Source organism: Crinia signifera, chromosome 5 (genome assembly GCF_055691185.1).
Source record: "Crinia signifera chromosome 5, ASM5569118v1, whole genome shotgun sequence".
NCBI classification, from domain to species: Eukaryota; Metazoa; Chordata; class Amphibia; order Anura; family Myobatrachidae; genus Crinia; species Crinia signifera.
The window spans coordinates 197,785,046-197,798,757 of NC_139221.1; the positions used below are offsets into that span (position 1 = coordinate 197,785,046).

General features: G+C 48.8%; 1 protein-coding gene across 1 annotated transcript in view; it reads left to right on the forward strand.

The window, feature by feature from the left end:
* Positions 1-13,712, forward strand: part of LOC146080763 (NFX1-type zinc finger-containing protein 1-like) — a 237,094-nt gene that overhangs the window by 94,104 nt on the left and 129,278 nt on the right. Inside the window, 1 exon segment of the mRNA XM_083188397.1 lies at positions 8,689-8,769. Within this exon segment, the coding sequence (XP_083044523.1) occupies positions 8,689-8,769 (81 nt within the window).

A 13,712-nucleotide genomic window follows, 5' to 3' on the forward strand; every position in this document is an offset into this window, starting at 1 on the left:
TATCATAAGAAATAAACACACAAATATAATAGAACCAGTACTGCACTTTCTAAGCTCACATGCTCCCACTTCATGGTAAGGCTCCTGTCTCTTCCTCCTGGCAGCTGCTCTCTGGTCCATTGCGATGTTTGATGGTCCATATCCACACATACAGTAAATGTGGTAGAAGAAGCTGGTATACTAGACATGTGCATCAGCTCTGCTCTGTCCCTTACACTGCATGATGTGGTAGCAGCTCTATTGATCATATTATATACCAGTGCTATTGTCATAATTTAAGGCACTTGCCAAGAGGATGGGGGTTTCCGGGCAACCAGAAACTCCCCCTGTGTTTGCCTATGCATTACCCCCAGGAATTTAATTTAATTGCAAATAGAATCTATGTGCTTGCCAATTTTCATACCTATTTTGACAAATTCCCTTGGCACTTAAAGGGTTAAAGTAGGGATGAGCAGATTCAGATCTTGAGACCCAAACCCCCAGGAACTTCGCTATCCGAGGCAGGATCCGAGCCCAGTTTCTGCTGTATATTAGTCCAGTAGTGCTGACCTGTGTAGCCATATAGATGTCCAGTAATGCCACCCTTTGCTGCTGTATATTAGTCCAGTAGTGCTGCCCTGTATAGCCATAAATAAGTCCAGCAGTGCTGACCTGTGCAGCCATATAGAAGTCCAGTAGTACAATAATCGTGTGCAGCCTGTCTGCCCTGTGTGGCCATATAGATGTCCAGTAGTGCTGCCCTGTGCTGCGGTATATTAGCAAAAACAAATCTTGTGAATCTGGTAGGCGCAATTAGTGAAGTGGGTGCAGCTCACTCAAACATACAGTATATAGAAGGTACACCACCTTCCCAATGGCAAACAATGGAAAACAAAAAATAATGTCTGAGTTGAGCGCAAACCCTTTCAGTAGATGTTCAAACAGATATTTAAATAATCCTCAATTTTCACAAAAGAAGATTTATTATGACATACATAAATGAACAAGAATAAAAAATGAATACTTTCAACAGGACTTTACAAGTTGCACTGGTTTGTTCACAATAAACATTGAGGTCTTGATCTCACCAAAAGTGGGGATTGCGGTGGGCTATGCCTCTCAAGTGAAGGTCTGCGGCACCACTTCTTATATTATCTCCATTTTATGTACCTCTGGCAAAGATGTGATTGAAAAGAAAAATTTTAAACGGGGGGAGGTTCTCCCGGTAATAAGGGATGGACATTGCAGGAATACCAAGTACTGCATAGACAGTATAATGAGGAGAAACCTCCTTCCTGTTGTCAGCACAGAAATGAAAAGGAATTAATGGTTGCCCTCATCTCTGCCCTGAACAAAGATGGCGGACGGAGATACAACGTACAATCAAATATAGAGATCCTTAATCCTGACCGCATATAAATGGAGTATTATACAAGTCAACTAAGTGCAAGCCGATTAAGCTATTTGCCAGGACGTAATGTATATTTTTTGAGTCACCGCCGCTGAGAAAGAAACAACAGGAAGCGGTAGCGCCTCATCCGCCTGTGGAACGCAAGCGGAAGTGCCGTGTGGAATGCACGACACTTCCGGCACTTACGGCCCGCGAAAATCGTGGAGGTCCCATTGCCAGATGGATATAGCTGATCCCAGGAAATGGGTTCAAAAGGGGACTCCGGATCTAATGTGTCATTATCCAGCTTGAAAAAGGAGACTTTGCTTCTCCGAAACGCATTGCAGCTATTGAGAACACATTTCCTTCCACCAGTGCAATTAGGACACTTTGCACTTTAAAGAAGGCACAGGACACTTTAAGTATGCACCAGCACTTTATTACTGAGGACCTTGATCCCGGCAAGCCATCTGCGGTGGTGCCGCAGACCTTCACTTGAGAGGCATAGCCCACCGCAATCCCCACTTTTGGTGAGATCAAGACCTCAATGTTTATTGTGAACAAACCAGTGCAACTTGTAAAGTCCTGTTGAAAGTATTCATTTTTTATTATTATTCATTTATGTATGTCATAATAAATCTTTTGTGAAAATTGAGGATTGTTTAAATATCTGTTTGAACATCTACTGAAAGGGGTTGCGCTCAACTCAGACATTATTTCTGCGGTATATTAGTTCAGTAGTGCTGACCTGTGCAGCCATATATAAGTCCAGTAGTGCTGTCCTGTGCTTCTGTATATTAGTGCAGTAGTGTTGACATGTGCAGCCATATACAGCATAAGACCTGTTGGTGAGAAAATTGTCAGCTCAAGCAGAATGTGATGCAGCAACAGCTGGTGCTGCAAGGGAAAAAAATACATTTTCATAGCAGAACCACTGGCAGTGATGCTGGGCAGTCAGGAGCAAGTTTGGACATCTGGGGCTAGATTTAATAGGATGTAAAATGTGCAATTTTGTAAGAAAAATCGCATATTTAATAGGATGCAATTTTTTAGACAAAGTCAGAATTCACATGCGATTTATTTTAGACACTAGGTGATTCATCGTGCCCTACGGGCGCTCTTCACACCGGCGTAAGGGGCTACGCCCCTTAATTTGTGAACATTTGTATTGTGAGAAATATGGTTAGAATTGTATGAAAGATGCCCTGTATTGCAGCTTCTGGCAGTGGGTGAGGGTCCAGCGTGGCAGCACAGGAGTACTGGACGGTGGCCCTGAGTCAGTGTCTCCTCCTACTGGGTGGGAGTTAGGGTGCATGAGAGCAGGAGGCTGGGATATGAGGCATGATAGGGGTATGTGGGCAACACAGCGTCAGCGATTACCCAGTGGTGGAAGTTACGGTTCAGGAGAGCAGGAAGCTGGGTAGTGATAGGGGTGTGTGGGCATACAGGGGACTAAAGAGGGTGGAGGGGTGTGCAGCTTCTGCCAGTGGGTGAGGGTCCAGCGTGGCAGCACAGAAATACAGGAGTCAGTTTCTCCTCCGACTGGGTGGGAGTTAGCGTGCATGAGAGCAGGAGGCTGGGCGGTAAAGCATGATAGGAGAATGTGGGCAACACAGGGTGAGCGGGTCTCCACTGGCGGAAGTTACGGGGCAGGAGAACAGGAGGCAGGGCAGTGTCCTCCCACATTGATGGCAAAAGTATTCAACATCGGCCATAAACCATCGATTATTTGAAAATCATTGATGGTCGATGGGCATCCCTAGAACTGGAGGAGGGTGGGGGACAGTATGCAGCTCCCGGCAGTGGGTGAGCGTCTCCTCCCACTGGGAGGGAGTGAGCGTGCATGAAAGCAGGAGGCTGTATAATAGTGGTATGTGGGCAAGACATTCATAAAAGTTGTGGCGCTGGTGCAGAGGGCAGTGGGGAAACCTGCAGTGCGGCAGCCAGGGCCGGATTTCCCACCTAGGGGCGGTACCTGCTTGTGGTGGTACAGGATCCCCCATTGTCACGGGGGTACATGAAATGCGGGAGCGGGGGCCGCGGTGGTCCGCTGGGGGGTGAAATTGCTGGAAGGGGGTCTGGGGGGTCTGCAAATTGCGGGAGGGGGGGTGGTGTGTGGGGATCCGCGGTTAGCGGGAGGGGGCGGGGGTCCGCAAATCGTGGGCGGGGGTGCGGGGGGGCTTGAATCGTGGGAAGGGGGGTCCGCAAATTGCGGGAGGGGGGTTGTCGGGGTTAGTGAATTGCGGGAGGGGGGGTTGCGGAGGTCCGTGAATTGCGGGAGGGGCGCGTGGGGTCCCGTGAGTCAAGAGGGGGTGGTGCGGGGGTCCTTGAATCACGGGAGGGGTCATGAATCGCAGGAGGGGGGGTGTGGGGGGGTGCCGTGAATTGCATGAGGGGGGCGTGAATCAAGGGAGGGTGGGCGCAGGGGGGTGGTGCGGGGGTCCGTGAATCGCGGGAGGTGGCATGAATCGCGGGAGGGGGGGTCGTGGGGGGTTCCGAATCATAGGAAGGGGGGTATGGGGGGTGCCGTGAATTGCGTGAGGGGGGCATGAATCGCGGGAGGGGGGGTCCCCGAATGTGTGAATTACGGGGCGGTCGCAAATCGCGAGAGGTGCCGAGGGGGCCCGCAAATCGCGGGAGGGGGCGCTACGGGGGGTTTCGTGAATCGCGGGAGGGGGGGGTCGTGAGGGGTTGCGAATCGCAGGAAGGGGGGTGTGGGGGGTGCCGTGAATTGCGTGAGGGGGGCATGAATCGCGGGAGGTGGGGTCCCCGAATGTGTGAATTAGGGGGCGGTCGCAAATCGCGAGAAGTGCCGAGGGGGCCCGCAAATCGCGGGAGGGAGGCGCTACGGGGGGTTCCGTGAATCGCGGGAGGGGGCGGTGCGAATTGCGGGAGGGGGGTCGCAAATCACAGTAGGGGGGGGGGTGCCGTGAATCGCGGGAGGGGGGGTCGCGGGGGGCCCTTTTACTGCCGGGAGGGGGGGTCGCAGGGGTCCCCCGAATCGCGGGAGGGGAGGATGCAGGGGTCCTGCGAATCGCGGGAGGGAGGGGTCGCTGGGGTCCCGCGATTTGCGGGAGGGTCGCGGGGGTCCCGCGTTTCGCGGGAGGGGGTGGTCGCGGAGGTCCAGCGAATCGCGGGAGGGGGTGGTCGGGTCTGGGACGGATATTAGACAGCATTTACATCGACAGCCATTACATCGACACCATTAGTTCGACAGCTCAATAGGTCGACATGGTTTTAGGTCGACATACCATTAGGTCGACATGTCATTATGTCGACAGCTCATTAGGTCGACAGCTCATTAGGTCGACATGTTTTTAGGTCGACACTGCCACTAGGTCGACAGAGTCTATGTCGACAGTCAAAAGGTCGACATGGGTTTTTCCACTGTTTTTTGGCCGAAATGTCGACACAGTCGACATGGACACAGTTTGAAGTGTACCGCAGCTGCTCGCTATGCTTCGGGCACGTTGCCTCGCTGCGCTCGGCACACTATTTTATTCTCCCACCACGCCCTAGTGGATAGTAGGGCATGAAATACCGCCTGTCGGCAAATGTCGGCTCAATAAACAGTGAAAAAACCCATGTCGACCTTTTGACTGTCGACATAGACACTGTCGACCTAATGGCAGTGTCGACCTAATGAGCTGTCGACCTAATGAGCTGTCGACCTAATGAGCTGTCGACCTAATGACATGTCGACCTAATGGTATGTCGACCTAAAACCATGTTGACCTATTGAGGTGTCGAACTAATGGTGTCGATGTAATGGCTGTCGATGTAAGTGCTGTCTAACAATAGTCCGGATACCGGGGTGGTCGCGGGGGTCCCGCGAATCGCGGGAGGGGGGTCGCAGGGGTCCCGCGAATCGCGGGAGGGGGGGTTCGCGGGGGTCCCGCGAATCACGGGAGGGGGGGTCGCGGGGGTCCCGCGACTTGCGGGAGGGTGGAAAGCGGGGGTCCCGCGAATGGCGGGAGGGGGGGTGCGGGGTCCTGCGAATGGCGGGAGGGGGGGTCACGGGGGTTCCGCAAATCGCGGGAGGGGGGGTCGCGGGGGTTCCGCGAATCGCGGGAGGGGGGGTCGCGGGGGTCCCGCGAATCGCGGGAGGGGGGGTCGCGGGGGTCCCACGAATCGCGGGAGGGGGGGTCGCGGGGGTCCCGCGAATCGCGGGAGGGGGGGTCGCGGGGGTCCCGCGATTCGCGGGAGGGGGGGTCGCGGGGGACCCGCGATTCGCGGGAGGGGGGGTCACGGGGGGTCCCGCGAATCGCGGGAGGGGGGGTCGCGGGGGGTCCCGCAAATCGCGGGAGGGGGGGTCGCGGGGGGTCCCGCGAATCGCGGGAGGGGGGTCGCGGGGGTCCTGGCAGAGGGTAGGGATGTGCAGGAGTAATGGTGGATGGTGGCTGTGGAGTAATGGTGGATGGTGGGCGTGTACTGTAGCCCTGGCTGGGCGGGGGGAGGTGATGTCAAGGGGGTGGAACGTCAGACACATGAAAGTGAAACTGTTCTACACAGGAACGTTCTCCACAGGGGTTGAGTGACAGATCTGGCTAAATATATAAGAGATTTAGCATATTCAACCCCGGGCTCGTTGAGCTGGACCTAGTTCCAAAAATAGGGGGCCAAAAAGTGTAGGGGTCCCCCGTATTTCTGAAACCAGCTCCGGACTCTTGGACTGGTCCAGCACCGGGCTCCAACAGCCCTTGGTTGAAGGATGGAGCTGTCCTCGGCCTTCCTAGGCAGTGGACACCGGGCTGATACGTGTAAAATTTAATTTAAAAAAACATTACTTTTACAGTCGAACTCCCCTGCATGCTGGGACTTGGCGAGCCACAAGTCCCAGCATACAGGCATTAATAAGCCCCCTTGGACTTGAAGTTCACCTGTAAAAAGAATGTTCAAATAAAAACACACATATAGAACAGTAAAGCACACACTAATTTTAGACCAGTATACATACCATTCCAGGCTCCAGCACTGACTCTCTCCCCTGCACCTCACACCGCACTGACTGCGGGGTGAGCCGGCTCCCCTCACACTGACTGCAGGTTGAGATGGCTTCTTCCGTAGTAATTACAGCGGGGAATTGCGCTGTCACTGTGCTATAGAAGCACTCAGCCCTGATCGGTCGTGTGCCAGACCCTTTTGCGCAAATGATTGGTTTGTTAAAGTATGCATGTCTATTTATACAACATAAGGGTGGGTGGAAGGGTCCTCTTTGGGGCCTAGATTTTAAAACTGCTATCCTGTCTGCCACTGCAGTGCCATGGGTTTGCGTCTCTTAGCTACCTTGGTGCAAAGTTTTGGCCTTAAAACAATATTGTGAGCTGTAAGGTGTTCAGAATAGACTGGAAAAGAGTGGAAATGAAGATTATTGAGGTAAATATAATGAACAAAAAAAAAAAAGCATTCTGTGATTTTAGCTGTTTTAAGATAAAAAAAAAAATACAGATTAAAACCAAAACCTAAAAGGGTGGTTTTGGTAAAACCAATCCAGATCCGAAGCCTTGCCTTACATGTTCGCTGCATGATAATTGCTCTCTCTCTCTTTTACTTTCTCTTTACTGTTAGTTACTCTTACTCATTTAGACTAATAATTGACAGTATTATCATTAAGTTTGCACGGAACGGAGACCTCATATACTTTCTATTAAATACTCTTTATTATATATGAATATGTAATACAACAGCATTAAATCTACTATTGTAAAGCGCAACGGAATCTGCTGCGCTATATAAGAACCTGTAAATAAATAAATAATAAATTAAATGTTATCATGACTTACAATTCATACTTGTGAAAACTGATAATGCTCCGATATTTGCTTGTCTATACAATTTGAAGAGAAACTCTGTTCTGTATTTTTATTCTGTTTAATAAAAATACAGCGGCGTAACTAGATTTTCTGCGCCCCCCTGCCGACAATGCAGGAGGCGCCCCCCGGTAAAAAAAAAACGGAGCGGAGCCGGGGTACGGCGGGGGCAGGGGGGGTGGGAGGGGGGATGTGTTTCTGTGTGTGTGTGTGTGTGTTTGTATGTATGTGTGACGTGTTTGTGTGTATGTGTGTGTGTGTGTGTGTGTGTGTGTTACCTCTGGCCAGCGTGGCCGCATCCGTCTGCGCCGGGTCCCGGGCGGCTCTCCCGTTACTGTTGCTAATGAAAAAGTGACACTTGGAAAATGGCTGCCCCCATACTGCAGACGAAAAACTGTCTGCGGTATGGGGGCAGCCATTTTCCAAGTGTCACCTTTTTGTATTAGAACAGCGCTGCGGCTGCTGGGACTCGGGAGAGCTGGGACCCGGTGCACTACAAATAAAACCACCGGCGCCGCGGCAGAAGGCAAACAGTGAGTAACTATCGTCCCGCAGCCCCCCTGGCGCCCACATACCCTCAGCGCCTCCCCGCCACCGTGGGGGCTGCGTGACGATAGTTACGCCATTGTAAAAATACTTTATTTTTAAAAAAAAATACAATCCAGATCCAAGCACAAAGGGAGATCCAGATCCAAAACACAAAACACGAAAAGTATCTTGGAGATCCGAACTCGCTCATCCCTAATCTTCACTCATTTTAAGCTCGAGGGTGCAGTATTCTTCTGCACTGCACTCCTCTGCCCCTATGTCATGTCTTGTCCAATTTTATTAAATTAATTAAAATAGGGTCCATTGCCCATGATGAAGGTGCTAGGAGGAGGGGGCTTGGACCCATGCCAGAAAGGTGTGCCTGGCTCAGCTGTGAGGTGGCTGGCAGGCAGGAAAACTAAGGAGTAGATGTATGAAGCAGTGATGAGAGGAGAAGGGAGCCAGAGAGAAGCGGCCCATGGCAGCCAATCAGCATTGAAGTAGCATCTCTCATTTGCATAATACAAAATTATACAGAGAGGAGAAGGGAGCCAGAGAGAAGCGGCCCATGGCAGCCAATCAGCATTGAAGTAGCATCTCTCATTTGCATAATACAAAATTATACAGAGCAGCTGATTGGTTGACATGTGGTGTTCGTGGCATGGCTTTCTTTTCTCAGGCATGGCCTTCTCCCAACCATCCTGCCTCTGATGATAGTGACATCATCTCCAGCAGGAGGACTGCCTCCTCCTCAGCAGCACCCAGTCACTCAAGAGGCAGAGAGGAGAAACTGGGGAATAGGTGAGAGAAGGGACCCCTGCATCTTCTCCTTCAGCCGGACAACATTGTCTTTGTCACTGCCCATGGATATCAGTAAATGGAATATATATAACTAATATATATATATAATATATAATTAAATACCAACAGAGAGAAAGTGGCTTCTAGCTTTTTTTCTGAACTTAATTTTGTCCATTGCAGGTAGCCACAGCCAAGGACGAAGTGGAGATCACAGAAGTCAAAATCCTTTCAGAGGCAGCACTTACTACAAAAAGGCAAATGGTAAGTGAATAGCAATACTGAAATGGTAGTGCACATGATTAATGTTATTTTCTGAAGTTTGTTAGCGCCTCAAGAATATTTATTCATAACATGGCTGTACTTGTTCTCTGCAGTGAAATGATCATTCATTGAATACACTTTGCAGTTACTGTATGTGTAAATTGTGCAAGCAGTCTTTCTTTTGCATTTGCCATGTCCTTTAGGCTCTTTTGCATTTAAAATAAATTATTGTGTGTCAGTAATAGCTTTTTTTTACAAAATGTATCAACAATTTCTATTGTTGCTACGTGTTAGTTTATGCGGGGTATTCAATCTGGTATTCTGACAGTTCCGACAGTCAGAATCTGTCTGTTTTTTGCCGGCTTTCAAAAACAACTCAACAGTAAGCATTCAATGTTCTGACTGTCGAGTGTCGTAAAGTCCATTGATCTACAAAAACCGCGCAGTTTGGTTAAAAAAAAACGGTCCACGGATTCAACAATACATAGCCTTTTCCGACAATGCAGACAAGTCTGTAGCAGGTGAGTCCCGGCCGTGATAGCAAGTCCTGGCCATGATTGAATACTGAACTGTTGACAGAGATTGAATATCCCCCTATATAGTAGGTCCCACTGTTTTTTTTGTCAATTGGTAACAGCTGCTCTTTGGACAATATCAAGTTTATTAATCTACCTTTTGTATGGTTTTACAGACTTCTGTCATTCGCTTGTTTATGGTGTATAAGATATCAGCAGTAGCTCAAAACCCAACAAGATGATGTGAGAGAGGAATATGCTGCACTTTAAAATTGTCTGGTCAGTTGCTGCATGAAGCATATTAGAATATACTGTGTTAGTAATAGTGATGGTAGTGAGAAGGTTATGACATCAGGCAACAGAATTGACCAAAGGAGCTTTTATTGAAAAAAAGAAAATATAGGAGAGTTAAGAAACATGATAATTACATGCGCATAAGTTGTAAGTGTGACAATGCCCCTGTAACAGACCGTGGGAGGGAGTACCTGAGTCTGGACCAGATGACGGCAGCAGCTTCCAAGCTCTTCACGGCCATTTCAGTATGGGAGAATATATGGCAGGGAATGAGGCACCCCGGGAGAGGCCCACAAAGGAATAACCATGTTTAGCAGCAACAAATATTTATTTATAGAAAACACTTGGACCGGTCGCTGCAATACATTTACACACATATGCGAACATCAAGAAAAAGGTGCAACGTGTAAACATTCACTGTAAAGCATTAAATACTCAGTGACCACTTCAGTATGGATCAACAGTCAAGCTGCAGCGGTCATCACAGACTTCACAAAAAAACACATTAAAGAGAGGACGGTTGCAAATAGAATGACATCATAGCAATAATAATATGAAAGAAAAAGACATTGGCAAAGCAGAATATTACGTCACTAAGACACTATACTGCACATATAACACGATGTACCATAACATGTCCACCAGGTCACGCTACGCACCCTGTGTACACTGAACTGTAGTGCCTCCTGCAAGCAAACAGTACTGAACTTGAAGAAATGGTCCCGCGAAGGAAGATCCTCACAAGTAAAAGATTAGAGCCCTATACTAGTGTGCACACTAACTTGTAGTAACCAGAAAAGGGTTAATAGTTAACGGTCCTCAACTAAGAGGGACAGGCAGGTTCCCTTTTAATGGGTGACCTCCTTTTTTTGTGCTTAGGACAGGCCACTTGGGTTGACCTGGATATAGCTGTGGGCCCTGACAGTGGGGCCTTAACATAAGTAGCCCTGGTGTGGATGGATCCAAGTCCTGCACACGTGGGGTAGTAGGTGAGGGTGCGAGATGATGGACGGTCCTGTAGGGTAGCAGGTTGCAGGGTGCATGGGGCTAATCCACCCTGGATTCCTCCCTAGACACGTGGATGAAACTTGGGCAGGGGAACACAGTCTCACGGGGCAAAAGGGGCTGTGCGACCACGACGACCTAGAGGGGTAGGGTACCTGGGTTGCAGGCCAGCTAATGGGGTCTGGTAAGCCCCTGTACCTTAGGTGCAGCTGCAGTTGCCGGCTCCCACCAGTCACGACTCTCATTACGGCTGGATCCCTTCTGCACCACCATGCTGCAGCTCCAGCTGTGTGCCGTCACTCATTCGGGCTCTCCTACTGTGGCGCTGTACTCTTCCTCTGCGGCGGCTGCTGCTCCATCACTCCGCAGCCACATTCTGTGCTTGTTCCTGACTGCAGCCTCTTCTGCATGGGTTCTGGCACGCCCGCTCCCAACTCTGTGACGCAACGCCACCTGGCTCTCTCCCTGTGCTCACTGTCAGTAACCGGCCAGGACCTCTCTCTGCAGCACCCGTTCTCCTCCGACTCCCAGGCATTCACCACTGCTGCTTTTTCCGTCTCTGCCCTCCTGCTTCCTTTTCCTGCTTCCCTCACCCCTGACCTTCACACTGCGCTCTTTCTGTGGCCCAATCAGCATGGAGACTGGCTCTCCTCAGTCCAAGGTGAGCTGGAGCACTAACTGGGTCCTGCGCCCTGCTTCTTTTGTTAACCCTTCCTGCCCCAGTCAATAGACAAAAGGATCTATTTAGACAGCCCTGGCTGTAATTTAAAGGGAGGGGCACCACTGCAGTGGGGTGCCATATAAGCTATATTATATTCATTAAAAAAAATGATGGGGCCCCTTGGGACCTGATGGACCCTAGGCAAGCGCCTAGGTTGCCTTGCGGAAAATCTGCATCTGGTTTCATCAACTGTACGTGTACAGTCAGCTTACTTTAAATGTGAATCAGGTATTAAGCCTACTTCCAAAGACCTAGAACCTGATTCAGATTTGTTCACATAGCAGAGCATTTATCAGTAGACTGTGCACGCACCAAGGTACTCTACAATCAGCTCCCAACTGTCATGCTACAGGCTGCATTTAAAAAATAGCAGTAGGGAGCTGGTTGGCCCATACACACTAAGCAATTTTGAGCTGAAAGTAGGTCACGTTTTCTGTTTTAAACTACTTTGAGCTCAAAATCTTCTTGTGTGTATGGGCGGGTGATGAGCGCTAATGCTTGCTTCTGCATCATCGCCAGCCACCGCCGGCCGGGTGTCGGACAGGTTCCCGACAGTCGGGATCCCGACAGGCATTCACCGGACATCGGGATCCAACTGTCAAAACACCGACAGCCGGGTTCCCGACGTCCATCAGCTATTTTCCCTGGTGGGGGTCCACGACCCCCATAGAGGGAGAATAGAATAAGTGGCTCGCGTAGTGGCGAGCACAGTGATCCTGCAAGGGGCTTAGTTGCGCTCACCATGCTGTCTGGGTCCCGGGTAATTGACTGTCGGTATCCCGACTGTCAGACCCCCGACTGTCGGACCCCTATACCACACCCCCTCCGGCCATCGCTCAATATTACAGGATGAGACTTTCTCATACTATGGAAAGTGGTTCACCCCCTATGAAAGTTGCTAGGCCGGGTGAAAATCACTCAGTGTGTAGCACCTGTAGTGTATTGCTCTCCACTATATCATTTTTGAAACTTAGTTCATTTTGGGCAAAATGTATTAAGCCTTAAAAAAGTGATAACATGGAAGAGTGAAAAAGTGAAGGCCAATCAACTCCTACCTGTAATTTCTCAAACACAGCCTGTAAAATGGCAGTCCAGAAGCTGATTGCCTGGTACTTTATCACTTGTTAAGGCTTAATACATTTGCCCTTAGCACTTAATAGCACTTTCACACTGCCTAAACGTTTTAAAAACCGCTATTTTGAAAAGGTATTTAAAGCGGGTCTGAGCCTTCACATTGCAGTAGATTACCGTTTAAATACCATTCACATCAGTCAACTGGTTTAATCCCCAGAACACGTTTCAGGACAGAATGCAGGGGACAGCCTTTCACAGGTCTGTAGTCTGTTGTTTTTACTAAATACTGTTTCAGAGCCATTCTCACGGCATAAAAAACGGCTCTGAAACGTGTAGGACTCTGCTTTTCAAACGTTTTGAAATACCAGTTATCTTTAACCGGTAAATGAACTCTGGTGCTTTCCCACTGCAGCCTAAATGTTTTAAAATGGAAAAAAATGGCAATTTACCGTTTAACAAGTGCGGTGTGAAAGGGGTATAAGGGGTATACACAGGGACTGAGGAATGGCGATTTGGACTAAGCCAATTTTGACTTACTGCACAAACAATTTTGGCTGTTTGATTTGGCTAAATGCACACAGATGCCTGGTTTAGTCAAAATTGCCTTACCTGCGCTGTCTTTTCTACCTCAAACTAATGTAAGTATATCTGATAGATGGGTTAGACAGTGTACTCTCAGGATATCTAATCTGATACTTGATTATAGATGTGCTTTCCTTTTCAGGAGTAGCGTTTCGAATTTATGAATGTTTTTATTATAAATAATAAAAGTTACAATTTATTTAATAATTTAATTTTTCTGCACACTAGCTGGAGTACATATTTCGTAGTAATCATATAGATGAAATGCATAGTATGATTAGGTGCAGAAATAACAATCACTAGGTGATGCCTCTGTCCAGCAAGGTGAGACAGAAAGCCTATTGTCAAGCATGGCCTGGAAGACGTGAGGACGTTGGCACTTTGACGTCACACATTCGTTCCTGAGGTCTGTGAGGGCATGGACCGTACCCGCTGACAGACTGTGCTGCTTAATGTGAGGAGCACAGAGATCATGAGGCAGAATGTTTTAAACTTTACATGTATGTGAATAATTACTTTCTATTACTTTTTAATATTTGAAACTAGGGATGTGCACCGGGCACTTTTCATGTTTCGTGAAACGCGTGTTGGGTCTGTATCTCGGGCAGAGTTTTTTCGTGTTTCGTGTTTTCGATCTGTATTTTTTTGTCCAAAAACATAAAGATCACTAAAATCTGAGAATTATGGAGGAGGTGGGGGTTTGCTTATACGCTATTATTAACCTCACTATCATTAATTACCACTCATTTCCA